Source organism: Gigantopelta aegis, chromosome 3 (assembly GCF_016097555.1).
Source record: "Gigantopelta aegis isolate Gae_Host chromosome 3, Gae_host_genome, whole genome shotgun sequence".
NCBI lineage: Eukaryota > Metazoa > Mollusca > Gastropoda > Neomphalida > Peltospiridae > Gigantopelta > Gigantopelta aegis.
Window position 1 is genome coordinate 88,942,946 of NC_054701.1, and position 19,684 is coordinate 88,962,629.

The 19,684-nt window shown below is 38.1% G+C and overlaps 1 protein-coding gene across 1 annotated transcript in view; it reads left to right on the forward strand.

The window, feature by feature from the left end:
- Positions 1-1,544: 1,544 nt before the first annotated feature.
- LOC121369284 (phospholipid-transporting ATPase ABCA3-like) overlaps positions 1,545-19,684 on the forward strand; it is a 53,339-nt gene continuing 35,199 nt past the window's right edge. Inside the window, exons 1-4 of the mRNA XM_041494248.1 lie at positions 1,545-2,152; positions 11,123-11,362; positions 16,300-16,556; positions 17,688-17,925. Coding sequence (XP_041350182.1) covers positions 1,840-2,152; positions 11,123-11,362; positions 16,300-16,556; positions 17,688-17,925 — 1,048 coding nt within the window. The 5' untranslated portion in view covers positions 1,545-1,839. The remainder of the gene's footprint in view (positions 2,153-11,122; positions 11,363-16,299; positions 16,557-17,687; positions 17,926-19,684) is intronic.

The window sequence follows — 19,684 nt, forward strand, 5'->3', positions numbered from 1 at the left end:
ATACCCTATATTATATATTATATTATATATTATATGTTTTAGTCAGTGGAATGAGGACTTGGATCGGGAAGAGTCGTAGAGATCTCCATTACAATTTAAAGCCGATACTCGATGTCCTTAACCGGCTACTCTATATAAGTGAATAACCTATCAGAAAGATCACGTCTTCAACACGTGGATCATTTTTATCATTATCAGCTCAACTTTGCACCGTTCCATGAAGCGATCCTAGCGTGTTCATGGGGACGAGCGGATCCAGAAAATCCATTTGAGTGGGGAGTGGGCAATGACATGAGGTGGAATGCCAAGGGAACTTTTGGGAAGGTTTGGAGGGGATCGTATAAAAATGAAAATTAATATATAATAAAATTATAACTATCGTAAAATTTATGCCCCCCCCCCCCCCCAAGATAGGCTCTGCAATTTACTGGTTTTACTGGTTTGTACCCTATCTTCTCCTATTCTATTATATTCTGTCATATCCTATCCTATCTTATCCTATCTTATCCTATCATATTCTGTTCTATCACATCCTAATGTATCCTATCTTATTTGATCCTATTCTATCTTGTCTTATCCTACCCTATTTTATATTATCCTATTCTACCCTCTTATCTTATTATGTCCTATCCCATCCTGTCCTGACTTATCCTATCCTATCCTATCCTGTCCTATCTAAGTATCTTGTTCCAGTTCAGCAATAAAACCGCTACTCAGAAGTAAAGCGAATGTGACGTGAACCGCGAATGCGGGTAATTAATGTGGTTCAGATACTAGCAGGTCGCCATGACAATATGTACATACTGTATTACCAAAGTCAGCCAGCAGAACAAGCAAGCCACGTGGGTCGTCCACAGGGAAATAATATCCAGCTACCGTCGCCGTGGATCGATGACTGGCTGGCGGCGGTAGTTTAGTACGACCAGCCAGCTCCGGTCAATACCTGTGAAAGACAACACAAGGGATTACAGGGGCGTGTTCGGAGGGGAGGCTTTCCGTGATCAAAACTCCTCCCTGCTCAAGAACATTTTCTTCTTTTTTAACAATATATTTTCCAGGAGAGCATGACTGAATCTCTATAAACATCGGTAGGGCGACCCACCCTTCCCCATCCATCCCCCGTTAAAATTCCTGCACACGCGCTTTGATAAGCATATGTTTTCAAATAATGGCTTATAACAGCTAATATGAAACAAAATATGACAATATATATACACCACCAACATCATAACAATTCTCTTCTCGAACTTCCCTTTCCCTACTGGAGAGGCAGTCCGGTCTTCTAGACTGCATTACACGGACAACGTGCTTGAACCGTTGGGCGTTAAAACATATCGGAATTTCATTTATGAAGATCGGGAGCGCTGTACGCTCTTAAATTCAGTCTGACGGACGCGCAATTTCGCGGCCATCTTTTGACTAAAAGTCCCTTGCCCCAATTATTTTGAGGAGTGTAGTTTTTCACGCTCAGATAGCGTTTTCCAAATACGAAACTAATGTTTACTAGTACTGTATCCATACAGGAATTGCGCAAAGTCATGACTCATTTGTGTGTGAGGGTCACGTTTATTCATCAAACACAAGTGATCACTGATAGTGGTGTACTGAACAGCAGACATTATAAAACGCGTACAGCAGTGTTTGCTGTTATATTTTGCTGAACGAGATCATTACATTTTTAAAGAATATATTTCACACAATAAAGCCGTAAATAGAAACAGCGTCACTGTCAGCCATATTTTTCCCCAATGATTTACTGACAACGAACGAGTCGACAGGTATAAGATTAAATCGTATCGAATATAAGGTAGACAGTTGTCACTCGTTATTCAACCAAACATGGCGTTCGGGAGGCAGGTGGGACTGCTTTTGTGGAAAAACTTCGTACTACAGAAACGGAAAATATGTGTGAGTGTGTTCGAGGTGGCCCTGCCGGTGTTTTTCGCTGTCGTTATGTTGTTAATCCGATTTCTCGTTAAGAAGGAAGAATTCACACAGCCGACGTTGTACCCCAGCATCGACGTCACCGATAAACATTACAACGAATTCGAAGACAACACCGGGCGCAGCATTCTGTTTTCACCTAACAACACGTTAGTGACGGGGATTATGAACGATGTCACAAATTTGGCTTTATCTAAAGGTGTAAATGGTAAGTGATAATCTGGGTAGAAAATAAAAGAGAGGTGCTTGTTTAAAGAAACCCCATCATATAGTTTGATCAGTGACAGACTGATATAGAGATACAGAGTATATATATATATATATATATATATATATATATATATATATATATATATATATATATATACATACACAGAGATAGAGATAGAGAGAGAGAGAGAGAGAGAGAGAGAGAGAGAGAGAGAGAGAGAGAGAGAGGGTGGGGGGGGGTAGAGGAGACTGGAAATAGGGAGATAGAGCAAGACACACCACACACATAAGTATACACGGGATGTCGTTAAACATCCATTAATTCGTTTAGACCGACCAACATACAGTTTAACGACACCACTAGAGCACATTGATTTATTGATCATCGGCTACTGGATGTCAAACATTTGGTAATTCCGACACATAGTCTTAGAGAGGAAACCCGCTACATTGTTCCATTAGTAAATGGGTTTTTTTATGAATGAATGAATGAATGTTTAACGAGACCCCAACACGAAAAACACATCGAGAGAGAGAGAGAGAGAGAGAGAGAGAGAGAGAGAGAGAGAGAGAGAGAGAGAGAGAGAGAGAGAGAGAGACCCGACAGGCAGAGAAAAATTGATGTAGTGAAAGAAAGAACCAATCCATTTAAAATGAGCAGCACTATAGTTGACATAATACCATCTCTGCATGCACGCACGTATACATACACACAAACAGACAGACATATTATTATCATTATGTTGTTTCCTCTCTGCTGATTAGGTGGAAAAAAACACACCCATGAAATAATGAAGAAATTATCTTGAACGTCACAATGATAACGTAGATAACAACCCATTATTTATCGCTGTGTAGTTTGATAAAATACTTTATGACTACTTCACTTGACTATTTGCTCAACAGGCTAGATCTTTAAGACTAAAGGGCGGTGGGCCACTCCACTCACCAGTCGTTAAAAGGGAAAGGAATGTTTGTTTAACCATGCGTCAGCATATTATAAAGGAAGGAAGGAATTTTTTTATTTAACGACGCACTCAACACATTTTTTTTACGGTTATATGGCGTCAGACATATGATTAAGGGCTACTCTTTTCGATTAGCAGCAAGGGATCTTTTATATGCACCATCCCATAGACAGGATAGTACATACCACGGCCTTTGTTACACCAGTTGTGGAGCACTGGCTGGAGTGAGAAATAGCCCAATGGGTCCACCGACGGGGATCGATCCTAGACCGACCGCGCATCAAGCGAACGCTTTACCACTGGGCCATGTCCCGCCTCCCCCCCCCCCCCCCCCCTCCCCATCATATTTTAAAGAGACTGTTTAGAGTTCGCTGCCATTGTAAGATGTTTCCGACTATTAGACTATTTGAATGGCTACAGTTACATCATCAATATATTTTCTTGTTTAGAATATCAATGTCTAAACATTCAACGTGTTTCTTGTCGTCCTAACGTTTGCCCAAATTAATTTCATTTTCCAATAATTTTGTATGTACGCAAAAAAAAATTAAATAAAAATTAGGAAATAAGTGAAGTTTGATCAAGTACAAACATTAGATTTCATAACAGGCACATTTAATTTTATGCAGAAAAAAGTATTTAAAATGCAATTGAAATCATTCAATGTATCTGTTAGTCGGGGAACGGGGCGTAGCCCTGTGGTAAAGCGCTCGCCTGACGCATGGTCGGTTTGGGATCCATCCCCGTCGGCGGACCCATTGGGCTCTTTCTCGTTCCAGCCAATGCACAACAACTGGTATATCAAAGGCCATGGTATGTGCTATTCTGTCAGTGGGGTGATGCATATAAAAGATCCCTTATTTCTAATGGAAAACTGTAGCGGGTTTCCTCTCTAAGACTATATGTCAAAATTACCAAATGTTTGACATCCAGTAGCCGATGATGAATAAGGAAATATGCTCTAGTGGTGTCGTTAAACAAAACAAACTTTAACTGTTAGTTGGCAACATATTTACAATGACAACACATCCAGGACACTGTCCCTTAAACCTACGGCTGTCCTGTGTCCATCAAGCACATGGTTACTTCAACACTTGGTCGAGAATGAGAACGGAAAGCCGCTGTGCCACATAGACACTTCCAGAAAAGCTAACAAACTAAGGGACTATTTGTGCACTGTCCCTTAGACAGGACAGTACATACCATCACCTTGTGGGACGCTGGATAGGATGGGGGAAACACAAGTCCAATAAAGCTGCTCGATCCTCCGATGTATTGCACCTGAAGTGAAACAATATATTCTGTTTTGCTTCTCTTTTTTTCAATAAATTTTGTCATAGTAACTCATATTTTTGTAAGTGGGATGTAATTTATTCTGAGAAAGAATTGGTTCAGTGAAAACCTTGGCCCAGTTATTTGAAACATAGTTAAATTAACCCTGGATTATTGTGATATTTTCCTTTCAATTATTTTAGCACAAATACAAACTAAACTTTAGATTAGATTATGTATGACTCCCTTTGGTTCTGCTAAATTAAGTTTCAACATTACAGCAGAGGCAAATTAATACAGTTCCAATGCCAATTTAAGAGGACATAGGTTTGAAGGTGTTTTTCATATCTCAGATCCTCATGGATAAAAGTGTGGGCGGACTCCGCCAGGTGGCGATATCTAACATGGCAGCTCAACTTATTAAAACACGCATATGAATCAGATGTTTTTACTAATCAAGTTAAAAGGACATTCCTGAGTTTGCTGCATTGTAAGATGTTTCCAACTAATAAATATTTCTACGATTAAACTTACATATTAAATATATTTTCTTGTTTAGAATATCAGTGTCTGTATATTCAATGTGTTTCTGTCGTCTTAATATTTGTACGATTAAACTTACATATTAAATATGTTTTCTTGTTTAGAATATCAGTGTCTGTATATTCAATGTGTTTCTGTCGTCTTAATATTTGTAAGAAGCCCATATTTTAGGAAATAAAATGAAATTTAACCTAGTACAAATATTAGAGCGATCAGAAACACTAATATTTTATGCAGAAAAATATATTTGATGTGTCCTTTTAAATGAAAACAAAATAAACTGACTAAAAGCTTTAATTCCACTATCCACTATAATAACAATTTTATGTTATTCAGTAGGATAAAAGATTAACTCCTGCTTAGTTACCTAAGGAGTTAGACGTAAGACATTAAACGAATGAAGCAACGATTCAAAGCAAAATTAAATCCAAACTAAGCTGAAAAATACTTTAACAAAAGAGATGTTTTCACCTTTCCAAAAGTCAATATTTTTATATCGATCAGCAATATTTTATAGCTGTAGATTTAGAGTAGGTCTATTTCAAATAATGCCATGTCATTCTGGCACAGATGATTCATTGAAATTATAGCTTTCAAGGATCCTGAACGCTTCATTTCAATCTTACGGTAGACATTTGGATATAATTTCTTTGTATAATGCATCACTGATGATAATGATATCTGATGTTATGGCCTAGTTTGAACTTGTACGTACTATTTATCACTTAGATGATAATGAAGAACTTACTAACTGTAGGCTGTGGTCATAACGAATACATTAATGAATTAATATTTAGCGACATCCCAGCAGTAAAAAAACCGCATCGGCAATTGGGTACCAAGCAAATATGATTGCAATTTGATTGAAGATTTATGAAATACACAGTGAAACTTATTAACATTAAATACCAAACAAGTTATAAATAAGTAAATAATAAAAGGAAACCCACGAGAATGTTGCCACCGGTGCACTACGATAAAGAACAGCACATGCAGTGGTGCTCACAACGAGTGCGCATGAGAGGCTGGATATACTCATCTTTCACAAACACCCGATATCATCAATATTCTGACTGTGGTTCATGAGTTGATGTCATCATTAGTCTAAATGTCCATCGAACTTTTGAGTCCCAAGTATTGTTTTGTTTTGTATAAGGACACCACTAGAGCACATTGATTAATTAATCATTGGCTGTTGGATGTCAAACATTTGGTAATTATGACTTGTGAATCCCAATGAAGAAACATTAAATTTATACATCTATTCCCAGGCTAGAATGTCCTGTGATGTTGTTATTAATAATGCTACAGACACATATGTTATTTCTACACATGTTACTCACATAGTAGATTACATTACTGTGATAAAGAGGAAACTGTAAAATAAACCCTTGTTCTAAGAATAGTTACAGACTGATATACCTCTTCATATATTCACTGGAGTGTAATAATTCCCAACGAAACCAGAAAACTCACATCATCAACGTTTGAACGAACAAGCAATCGAGTGCATCTTCTGTTAAAAATATTAATCTAAGCACATCCCTATTCGCATTCAGATGTATCTGTTTAAGGAGACCGTACAAAAGGTTTTGTAGCCTATATTGGCGTACAGATGAAGACGAAACCATGCATCATGGTCATGTTTAGTTCATCTCTACAGACAAAGCGCATGACAGCGAGTCATCGCTGCATACTCTATCATACCTTCTTTTGGAATGCATCTTGTGCAGAGATTCTGTATTGAATAGGCTAATAGCAAATTGATTGTCACATAAAACAATTTCAAAACATTATATTGTTTTGGTGTTTTGGTGAGTAGATTAATGCAGATTATATTTTAAAAAGAGACCTTCGGTTTTAAGAAGAAATACCTTTAAGAGGTAAAGGATGCAGAGTAAGAAAGCTAGTTAGATGCACCAATTGATTCAGAGTCTGAACTGAGCCGTGTAATCTTGCCGTAATTATTTGACTACTGATGTGTGAAATATTTATTAGATACGTTCCATTACCTTTGCCTTGTATTCCAATCAAGTCGAAAGCAAATACGACTAATACAGCAACTGTATATACAACTGTTTCAAACCTGTCGTCTAAAAAGTAAAATAAATTGTGAATTTCGGCAACTATTTAGGATTATTATCTGACTTAATTTCATTTAGTTTCTCACTCTGTTCTGGTGTGTAAAATCGAATTTTAAAATAACCTCCATATATTTAGACATCGAAAACATAATCATACCACAAACAGAAACTGGAAAAAAACACGTGTTTTAATAATTGTGGCAGCCATCTTGGATTTCATCACCTGGCGGATTTATCACACACTTTTGAGTGGGTCACTCCCTCTACTTTTATCCAGAAGGCTTTGAAGATTTGAAAAACACCTTCAAATTTTTGTCCCCGTAAATTGGCCACGGAACTGTTTTGATATATCTACCTCTACTATTGTGTTTTCAGTTATTATTAAAGATTGTCTGTTATTCTTTTACTTTAATCGTGGTATGAACAAAACAACAACAACAAAAATTAATCCGCAAACTGTGCGAATCTGCAGATGTTTTTTTGTTGTTCATACTCCGATGAACGTAAAAGAAATAACATACAATCCTTAAATTAATGTAACGGAAGATTAATTATTATGTATTGGCCCAGATCTTGGTTTTGACAATTTGTGTTAACCACTGGTTAAGCTAGCTTATGTTTGAACAACCTGCCCCTTGTTTCTGACTGTCACCTAGAGTACACACAGATGTAGATTTATGTTGTTGTTAATGATTTGTGCGAGCGTGATGGTGCTAGTGTGGTAGGGTTTGATGTTTGCTACACAACGGTGTCAGCATAATTACGACTTTCTCGTTAAGGAAGTGGTCGATAACGGTCTCTTTGTCATAGCATAATACGGTAGGTAGACCTAGATGTTGTTATCCAGTACCGATAACCATGGCAACAGTGTAGATTAAATAGTCTTTTGTGTGTCTGTTTGTGGCATTACACACACACACACACACACACACACACGCACACACAATACATACACAGTGGACTGTCCAAACCGGATTTCTGTGTAAACTGGCAGTTTTAAAGTCCCGTCCAGCTACCGTTAATTTATTATGAATAAAACTCTGCCTAAACTGGATGACGTCTATTCCGGTTTTCGGATGGAAATTGAAGAACAAAAGAACGCTTTATATATTAAATATCTCGGTCTACACCGGCACGCGATCTTACCTCTAGTGGCTATCTGTGGTCACCTTTTAAACAATGACGGCAGTTCCCCAGTAATTAGGACACTAAAGTGTTACGAAATAATCGTGCCTCTTTGAAGGGTTATGCTACAGTCACATATTCACCGATTCGGGATAAGGCGCCCGTATGGGCCCAAATTTGGGGAAATTTTTTCAAAATATCACGGCGGCTGCAATGGTGCCGTGGTTATCCTGCGGACGCCTTGGCGTTCTTGCCTCGCCGTAGGGCGCATTGGAAGCTTTTAGCGTGGAGTTAAAAGTTCCCGATTTGTCGTAGAAATTTATATTGGCCGTAAGCCCGTAGACATGTTGTGTACAGCATCGCACGGGCACCGCACGGGCCCAGTACGGATACTGTACGATTTTGGGACTGAATTTCGGGCCCCTCAAATTGTACGGCATCGGTACGATTTCCAAGTATCTTATGATATCCGTGCGAGTCCCTCACGAGCCCTGTACGATGGGTAAAAATCGTACGGGTATCTCACAGCTCCCGTCCACCTCCCGTCCGACTGCCGTGCGGCGTCCGTAGGATTATCCTGCGGTACCCTTGCAGCTTACCCACGGGCGCCTAGCGATTGGAGTCGAGAAAACTTCAAAGAGCACCGCGCGGGCCCCGCTGAATATGTGACTGCTACACAAGGATGTCGCAGACCCCTGCGGTACCCCCGATTTCACGAAATCATAGAAATCCGCCGTAGGTAGAAACATTCGTACGGGGCCCGGTGGATATGTGACTATAGCATAAACATTGTAAACTGACTGCGAGTGTGCTCTGTATTGCGATTGGTTAATTACATTCTTTTTTCCGGGATCAAATGAAAATAACACCCGGAAAGCTAATGACGTCGTTGGAAAGTGACGTCATTAGCAACTGGAACAGGCGAAGTTGACGATTCAAGTGGCTACAAATAGAATGTAGCCAGGTATTTTTTTTTCCTGAAATACCAAATATACAGTTAGTTCCGTAGAAAAAGGATTCAGTTTACAATGGACATAACCATATGGAGTTTTTAGATTTGAGGGTGTTATTATCTATTTGATGCCCGCAATGTTTTAATTTTTTACCTCAAAATGACATTTCCGGGATCACATAGACAATAATACCCGCAAATCTAAAAACTCCATATGGTTATCTCCTAAATGAATCACACCTGTTGTAATGGGATGAAACACCAGAAAATCACAGAGATCAGTGACAGACTATTTTTCTGCTGACACTCGGTAAACTTTATTGAAGCACTGTGATATTCATTAAAAAAAACCCTATAAATTCAGACCCCTATTTCATGTGAGTTTAATCAGTAAAATAATGTTACTGACTCTGCTTCTTGTTTTTAAATGCATTCTATTTTGAATACATATTTTTATTACGGTCAAATGTTGGTATCCATAGTGGATGTTAATTCCAGTCTGGTCCCTTTTATCACTGACGATCCGTTGTATTTGTTTATCTTGATTTTCATTGGTGTTGATTTAGAAACAAAAATATATTTCAAGTTTATACCAATCACTAAAAGCAAGCCTTGCTTAGGCTTGCTTTCACAGATGCCATACACAATCCAAACGTTTGGTGAATATGACGTTCTATTTACGTTGGTATTTTCTGATCACTATATGGCGAAAACCGTAACTCGGGACGAACTCTGTCAACACACCACTCTGTCTAGACCGGCATATTTCATCGGTCCCAAGTAAATCCGGTTTAGTCCACTGTGTGTGTGTGTGTGTGTGTGTGTGTGTGTGTGTGTGTAAAACCCCACCACCAACAATTCAGTAGTTTCGGCATTTTGCCTTTTTCAAATTAACAATAAGATGACGTCAGGTCGTCCTGGCGTCGTTGAGACAAACATATTAATTATACATTCTTATTTCTATTAATATAATTTTATCATTATGTTCAAGATCTGTACTACAGACAAAAGTAGTCCAACATTAGCAGGTTAATGCATAGAAAATTGCCATGAGAACAGACTTTAGACCACCAACTGAACATATTGAAATTTAAAATACAAAGTCACATTTATGTGTGTGTCTGTGTGTGTGCGCACGCATTTGTGTGGAGGACAATCACACACCCCCACCCCAAAAAAAAAAAAAAAAAAAAAAAAAAAAAAAAAAAATAATAATAATAAAAATAATAATAAAAATAAAAATATGGGGGAAATTTTCTCACCTACATATTCTTCACATTTCACATTGTTTGAAAGGTCAATTAAATACGTTTTGACAAGGAAGTGTCGGGTTCTACTTTTACAGAAAAAAATGTAATACACCCATCCCACGCCTTACTGATGAGAACTATTTTGAATATACATGCAACATTAAAAACGACAGCTGTTTAGAGATTATAGGTTGCACACCACAATTAATTACTCACATACACACACACACACACACACACACACACACACACACATATATATATATATATATATATACTTAATAAAGTTTATTTACCCCAGAAACAAATTTGGTAGTGCCTTACAATAATGTCATATAACAGATATATTTACATGCATATATATAACATATTACACTAGTAATAATGGAATAATATGAAAAAAAATAAAGTTTTATAGGGGTTAACAGCAAGGAAAGAAAGAAGATGATGGTGACCCCATGTTAAAACCCACTTGTGACTTAGTCTTGTGTAGAAATACGATTTTTGACTGCCGTAACGATGTTGTTCAAATTAAATCGTTAAATAATGAATGAATTAATTAATTTTAACAACACCCACGCCAAAGGAATACCTCGGCTATAACAATGGATGGGTGTCAAACAAAGATAAATACATTAATAGATAAATTAAAAATATTATTATATCTTAAAATTTAAATTTTGTGACCGTTTTTAATTTTTGTCTTAATTTATAAAAAAGTATTGTTTTAGTATATTGGAGACTGTAACTTTAATTACATATTGTTATTTTCAGTGACTTCTCAAGGTTTTGGCAACTCAAACGAACTGGAAAAGTACTACCAATCCCTTAGCAAAACCTCCTCTGTTGCCATCGGCGTGCAGTTTGACAACGTCGACTTCGGGGACAGCGTCTTACCGCTCCACGTCGACATCTCGTTCAGGCCAAGGATTATAAGTGAAACAGATTCATGGGAAACCAAACGGACGTTCCAATTCTTCCAACAAGGTCGACCAAGAGATACGTCCTCTCCGAGTAAGTCAGTTTACTGCAACATATTAAGAAGTTAATGTTTTGTTTAATGATACAACTGGAGCACATTGGTTTATTAATCATCGACTATTTGGATGTAAAGCGTTCGGTAATTCTGACATAGTCTTAGAGAGGAAACTTGCTACATTTCCCCATTAGTAGCAAGGGATCTCTTATATGCACCGTTCCAAATACAGGATAGCAAATTCCATGGCCTATGATATACCAATCCGGGGGATTGATCTAAGACCGAGCGCGCATCAGGTGAGCGCTTTACCACTGGGCGGCACACGTCCCCCACCCTCCCCTCCAACTCCTCCTTCCTACAACATATTATGTAGGGTGTTTACCACTAAAATACGCAGCCTAAATGTAAAACTGCTGCAAATGACGTTTCATTCACACATACACCATATAAATACTACAAAACGTGACCCTGATATAAATCACCAATATGGGGTCATGTTGCTCGTTTCGGACTACCCCTAGTTATTCACAAAGCGTGTAATCCTAGCAATATTTACTGGTACATTGATACTAGTTCGAATCAAATTACATTTAAAGTGACGGACCCTAGTTTTTAAACAATGCGGCATACTGTTCACTACTGGAGTCGTTTTTAATGTGTGAAATCAACGACTACTTAAGATTTTATTGTTTAGATTATCCATTTCGGTCATCTTGTTTTTTCTAACAGAAATGGAAACGAGTTTTAGTCTATTTTTAAAGATATTTCCTAGTTTCTACGTCACAGACTCTCATATCACTGTATTGTAATTTTATCCAGAAGTGTTGCAGGCGTGTATTTAAACCAAACTTAGTATCCATTCTAAAGGGTTGAAACTAGGTGTCTGTGACTTCAACAGCTAGTCGTGACACATATTTCTCCAATGGCTGGCATGTTTGTAATCAAGTTATATTTATAGTTAGACGCATTTCGAACTCGAACAAAATGTTGTGTGGTACAGTATTAATATAACTGTATCGAAAACAGTGAAACCTATTTCTATGGAACACCTAGCTCTAGTGTCCTCTAGGTAGTACTAAACCAAATGACATCCGTCTGGGTCAAAGATCGAGGTGCACCTAACTTTTGATAGAGCAGTTAATACCACAAGTCCAGCCAATGGTGATCAGTGTGATTGTTTGTTGTAAAAAAAGTAGTTTCATCTGGGCAAAACATCCATGAAATTTTATTTCATCTAGTACCACTGTGTCAAGTAGCCTTGTGCTTGAAATATGTATAGGGTACCTGTGAAAAAAGTACTAAAATTCAGGGTTGACGCCAGCAGGGCCAATTGATGAAAAATCGTACTGGCTCTTCACAAATTCAACTAGCCCTCCAATTATCATATTGCAATTTAACTGCACAGCCAAAATCAAAACTAGAATGTTCTTTGTTGAATAATGACCATGTGCTCATCGTATATAGTCCGTTGTCCTCAAAAGGAAACCGATGAATTGGCATGTAAGTTCATTATGAATAAAGTTAAAATTCTTATAAAACCATTATTAAGTTTTAAAGCCATACAAACTGAAATAACATTTTTAAAAAAGAAAGAAATCCAGTATAAATTAAAAAAATGTTTCTTTACAAATTACCATTAAATTATACAGATTAAACTTCATTTTTAATGAAGACAAATGCTAGAACAGCCAAGGTATACATCTTCACTTGCATTGGCTCTGACATAATCGATAATGCAGTACAAATAGACTGAACGTAAAACTAGTCTGGGAGTGGCAGTCCTCTTTGTAGCGAGGCAAGAGGGATGAAATACCCAGTAAAGGATTTTCTCGGGAGTGGCTGTCCTTCTATAGACGAAGCACTAGACAGATTCATGGAATTATCCACTATTTTGTCAACTAATCATCCAACTCTGCATTATGCAGAGCTACGGCCCTGATCATGTATTGTGGTTTTGTCGTTCAGATTACATTGGATGTTCCATCAATTGCCTTAAAATTGTATCAGAATAGATTTATCCTATGCAGTTTGATGGTAATTAGTAAAAAAAAATATTTTATTTACTTTGAACTTTTTTTCAACAATTTAATTTTTATTTGAGATGGTATGGGTTTAAAAGTTAATGCTTTTATATGAATTTTATCGTTATTCATTATGAAGTTGCATGCCAATTTATCGGTTCCCTTTTGGACACAAACGGACAAAAGCGTCAAAATTAATATTTTTGCCTCAGTAAAATGTAATAATGCGTGTGCGTGTGCGTGTGCGTGTGTGTGTGTGTGTGTGCACGCACGTTTGTACGTGTAATTTGGATTTGTAAATGATACGGTAGTAATAGAATAATTATCAAAAATAAAAATAAATGTGCAACCCCCCTACAAAAAACAACAACAAAAAGCCCCAAAATATTTTACCAAAATATACGATGTATTTTGTTCTCACATTGCACAGCATAAAAGCGTACTGATTGTTTATTAAAGTAAACTTGGGGCAGTTATGCCATCATGTAAGTTTTGGTGTCACAACTTTAGATTTGTTCTAATGTCATGCAAATCGCTTAAAGGGACATTCCTGAGTTTGATGCATTGTAAGATATTTTCGACTAAGATTAAACTTACATATTAAATATATATTTAGGTTTAGAATATAAGTGTCTGTATATTCAGTGTGTTTCTGGTCGTCTTAATATTTGTTAGAAGCCTAAACTGGATTTTGTCTTCAAATAATTTCGTATGTACGAAAAAACAAACATTGTTTATAAATAAAAAGAAATTTAACCTAGTACAAATATTAGAACGATCAGAAACACGTTTAATATACAGCCACTGATATTTTATGCAGAAAAATATATTTGATATGTAATTATAATCGTTAAAAAGTCTTTGTTAGTCGATAACATCTTAAAAAGTGCAGCAAACTCAGGAATGTCCCTTTAAAATTAAAACAATATCGACAACGACATTCAATTAAAGGCATACTGTTACGGATTTAAAGGACCATATTTCATTAAAATGGATAATAAATAAAAATTACATTAATTGTTGAAAACCAAATCTAGCTATATCATCACTTTAACTGAACCACGATGGGGTGAAATCCATGTCATCCCTCTCGGCAATTTTAGTTTTTGAATTATGGACCATTGCCATAACTGAATTGTTTTTACAAAATGTCATTAATAAATGGAGTATGGTGGTTATGAAGATGGTTGAATAAAGTACATTTAGGGAGAAATCGAATTATTTTTGTTCAGGTAATACTTTGTTAGACCATTAAATAGGTCAGTGGTCTGTGACAATATGCCTTTAACTGACCTTTGAAATAATTCCTGTAGTAATTGAAAATTGCATTGCCACTACAAGGTGGACTTTGATTTTGTCCCAGAATAATAAAGCTAATTAAATAGATTAATTTTTATTATAACATCGAATAAAGAAAGAAAGAAAGAAAGAAATGTTTTATTTAACGACGCACTCAACACATTTTTATTTACGGTTATATGGCGTCAGACACATATTTTTGAGAGGAAACCCGCTGTCGCCACTACATGGGCTACTCTTTCCGATTAGCAGCAAGGCATCTTTTATTTGCGCTTCCCACAGGCAGGATAGCACAAACCATTTATGGATCACTGGTCGGTGCAAGTGGTTTACACCTACCCATTTAGCCTTGCGGAGCACTCACTCAGGGTTTGGAGTCAACATCTGGATTAAAAATCCCATGCCTCGACTGGGATCCGAACCCAGTACCTATCAGCCTGTAGACCGATGGCCTAACTACTACGCCACCGAGGCCGGTATAACATCGAATAACGTCAAAAAGTTGATCCACTAGATAATGATAGCGTATCCAGTCTATTCCAATAAGCCGACGACATCAAGATTAAAACAAAAAAACAAATGCAGTGTCCGCAATACGTTTTGAGCTTTATTTTTAAAATCGCAAAAGTTGAGGCTGCGTCTGGTCAATATGGCGCTGTCAAAATATAGAACATTTTCTTTGTTGTTTGCTGCAAGATCTGTAGTTCGCGTCAGCACAGATGCAGTGTGTTTTGTCGCATTCGATTCAATTTCAGTGCGTTTCTATTTTAATTGGTACAATACTCGCCAGACCCTAAAGTCGATGATCGACAAATGGACTATCTTTGTCAAATTCTTAGTCGCCCTTCAGTGTCGGAGATTTAAAATTTTGGGCAGTATCCCAGTTGGATACTAACACTTCAAAATCTGGTATCCCACCTGATAATTTCGTATCCCACTTAAATGAAATTCATAAATAACATCGTAACAAACTTGGATGACACTGTTCTCGTTTCCAGTCTATTGCAATGCCGCAATCGAAATCGCGGAATTCATAAAATTCGCAATGAAACGGACTCGGCAAAAACATTTGCAGTCGCTACTGCTGCAATATAACATTAGACTGGGTATGAGATGGGGGAGGTATTGTTACGGCATAGCATTAGACTGGGTACGAGCTCCAAAATACTGTTACTTAACTTCACCGGTAAATAACGACTTTCATTGTTTCAGTGAAAAATAAAAATGCAGAATTAAAAAGACCAACAACATTATATGGTATCCCGGTGGGATACTGGGTTATTGAAGTCTGGTATCCAAAATTAAATTCTGGTATCCCCGGGATATCGGGATACCGTTAATCTCGAACACTGCCCTTAGCCAATAAATGTCGCCACGGGCGACCAGGCGACTGCTAAACTTGAAACCTGTCGTAAAAAAAACGTGCGTCGTTAGCAATTCCTTCCTTCGATCTCTCCGTCACTCTGTTACACACGCACATACACACATGCATAAATACACACTCACACACACACTGTGCACGCACAAACACAAACACACGCTGTATGCATGTTACTTATATCACCTAAAGATAAAATATATAGAAGATTGTAATGAAAGTAACAGTACAATCTACAGTGAAAATTATAAGCATTTGTTTTTGTTCTTCTCAGAATACCTCCAATCGGGCTTTCTCTTTATCCAATACATGGTCAACGAGGCCGTCATCAGGCAATGGAACTCGTCTGCTGGCGTCTACTTCGACAACCTGATGGTGTTTCTGCAGCGCATTCCGTATTCGCCGTACGTTCGTGACCCGATCCTCACGGTGACCCAGAACTGGTTCTCCTTGTTCATCATGCTTAGCTTCATCCTGAGCGCCATACAAACCACCAAGGGACTCGTCTACGAGAAGGAGAGGAAACTTAAAGTAAGACAACCAGTGTCTCTTAAATCAGGGCCGTAGTTAGCTTTAAATAACTGGAGGGTGTGTGTGTTACAAAGGATAACTTCCTTTTGCCCTCTCAGCTAGTAATTTTAATAGTAGTAGCAGCAGCAGTTGCGATGACTGTTGTTGTTATTGTGTATTGCAGGAAGGAAGGAAATGTTTTATTTAACGACGCACTCGACACATTTTAATTACGGTTATATGGCGTCGAACATATGGGTAAGAACCACACAGATATAGAGAGAGGAAACCTGCTGTCGCCACTTCATGGGACTATTTTATATGCACCATCCCACAGGCAGGATAACACATACCACGGCCTTTGATATACCAGTCGTGGTGCATTGGAAGGAGCGAGAAATAGCCCAATGGGCCCACAGACGGGGATCGATCCAAAACCGACCGTGCATCAAGCGGAAACTTTACCAGTGGGCTACGTCCCGCCCCTGTGTATTGCAGGAGTCTATAAAATGAATGGGCCTCAGTTCCGATGCTCTCTGGATGTCATGGTGGTTGTAGTAGTAGAAGTATATATTGATATGATTGTTGTTGTTTCTGTGTATTGCAGGAGTCTATAAAACGAATGGGCCTCAGTTCCGATGCTCTCTGGATGTCGTGGTGGTTGTAGTAGTAGAAGTATATATTGATATGATTGTTGTTGTTTCTGTGTATTGCAGGAGTCTATAAAACGAATGGGCCTCAGTTCCGATGCTCTCTGGATGTCGTGGTGGTTGTAGTAGTAGAAGTATATATTGATATGATTGTTGTTGTTTCTGTGTATTGCAGGAGTCTATAAAACGAATGGGCCTCAGTTCCGATGCTCTCTGGATGTCGTGGTGGTAGTAGTAGTAGAAGTATATATTGATATGATTGTTGTTGTTTCTGTGTATTGCAGGAGTCTATAAAACGAATGGGCCTCAGTTCCGATGCTCTCTGGATGTCGTGGTGGTTGTAGTAGTAGAAGTATATATTGATGTGATTGTTGTTGTTTCTGTGTATTGCAGGAGTCTATAAAACGAACGGGCCTCAGTTCCGATACTCTCTGGATGTCGTGGTGGTTGTAGTAGTAGAAGTATATATTGATATGATTGTTGTTGTTTCTGTGTATTTCAGGAGTCTATGAAACTGATGGGTCTCAGTTCCACCGCTCACTGGACGTCGTGGTTGATCACGTCGTTCATCTTGCTGGTGATCATCATCACGGTGTACGTTATCCTGTGCTGCGCCCCCATCGCCAAGAATGGACCAGTGCTGACAAATACGGATCCCTCTGTGTTCTTCGTGTTTCTCCTGTGTTACGGAATCTCCGTCATCGCATTCTGCTTCATGATCAGTGTCTTCATTCAGAGAGGTTTGTACTCTTTATCATATTGAGGGCATCCTGTGTTACGGAATCTGCTTCATGATCAGTGTCTTCATCCAGAGAGGTTTGTGCTCTTTATTATATTGAGGGCTTCCTGTGTTACGGAATCTGCTTCATGATCAGTGTCTTCATTCAGAGAGGTTTGTACTCTTTATCATATTGAGGGCATCCTGTGTTACGGAATCTGCTTCATGATCAGTGTCTTCATCCAGAGAGGTTTGTACTCTTTATTATATTGAGGGCTTCCTCTGTTATATATATATATGGAACAGAATAGAATAGACAATATAAAACAAGGCACAACAGAATAGAAATGAAACAAAAAAAGAGAAAGAAAAACAAAGAGAGAGAGAGAGAGAGAGAGAGAGAGAGAGAGAGAGAGTGTGTGTGTGTGTGTGTGTGTGTGTGTGTGTGTGTAACAATTACAAATAAATCAAACTAAATTAAATCAAACTAAATTACCAACCAAGCCACTATTAAAACGATGGATCTGGTTAGAGTAAACCGAACAAGTTTTTAATGTTGGTCTTGTAACAAGAGTCACACAAATATTCAATTTGTTTCCAGTCATAATTGCTGCTGCTTCCTTTTTAGGCTTCTAAATGAATAAAACAAAAAGAAACAAGCCACCCACTACTAAAATGGTTGGTTTCTTACAATAACCCCACGTGTATTACTGAAAACATACTGAACTCCATTCAAAACACATCCCGCAGTTTCCAATTGTTATTGTCACCACCTCTGTGAGGTTGCTATCAAACACAAAAACTCTAACCTGTGTATACATTTTTGGGGTTATTTATTGCCCACTACAGTACATCCAGTTATACCAAATCATTTAAATATATTATAGCCCACAACACAGAAAGTAGTGTGGACATCAAGCAAGACTGTGTTTATAAAGAAACGAGAGAGGTTAAAAATAACAACACAAAGTAGTGTGGACATCAAGCAAGACTGTGTTTATAAAGAAACGAGAGAGGTTAAATATAACAACACAAAGTAGTGTGGACATCAAACAAGACTGTGTCTATAAAGAAACGAGAGAGGTTAAAAATAACAACACAAAGTAGTGTGGACATCAAGCAAGACTGTGTCTATAAAGAAACGAGAGAGGTTAAAAATAACAACATAAAGTAGTGTGGACATCAAACAAGACTGTGGGTATAAAGAAACGAGAGAGTTTAAAAATAACAACACAAAGTAGTGTGGACATCAAACAAGACTGTGTCTATAAAGAAACGAGAGAGTTTAAAAATAACAACACAAAGTAGTGTGGACATCAAACAAGACTGTGTCTATTAAGAAACGAGAGAGGTTAAAAATAACAACAGGAAGGTGCTGACTACAGCAGACTGGTTTCACACCCTCAAAGACAAACAATTGAAGATCCGGGACAGGGGTAATTACACACCGCAATGCAACAAGGGACATTCCACCACCCCGGGTTAAGACACCCAGGACAGTAGTAATCACACACCACAACAAGGGACGTTCCACCGCCCCGGGTTAAGACACCAAGGGAAGTAGTAATCACACACTACAACATTGGACGTTCCACCCCCACCCCGAGTCAAGACACCCAGGGCAGTAGTAATCACACACCACAACAAGGGACGTTCCACCCCCACTCCGGGTCAAGACACCCAGGGCAGTAGTAATCACACACCACAACAAGGGACGTTCCACTCCCACCCCGGGTTAAGATACCCAGGGCAGTAGTAATCACACACCACAACAAGGGACG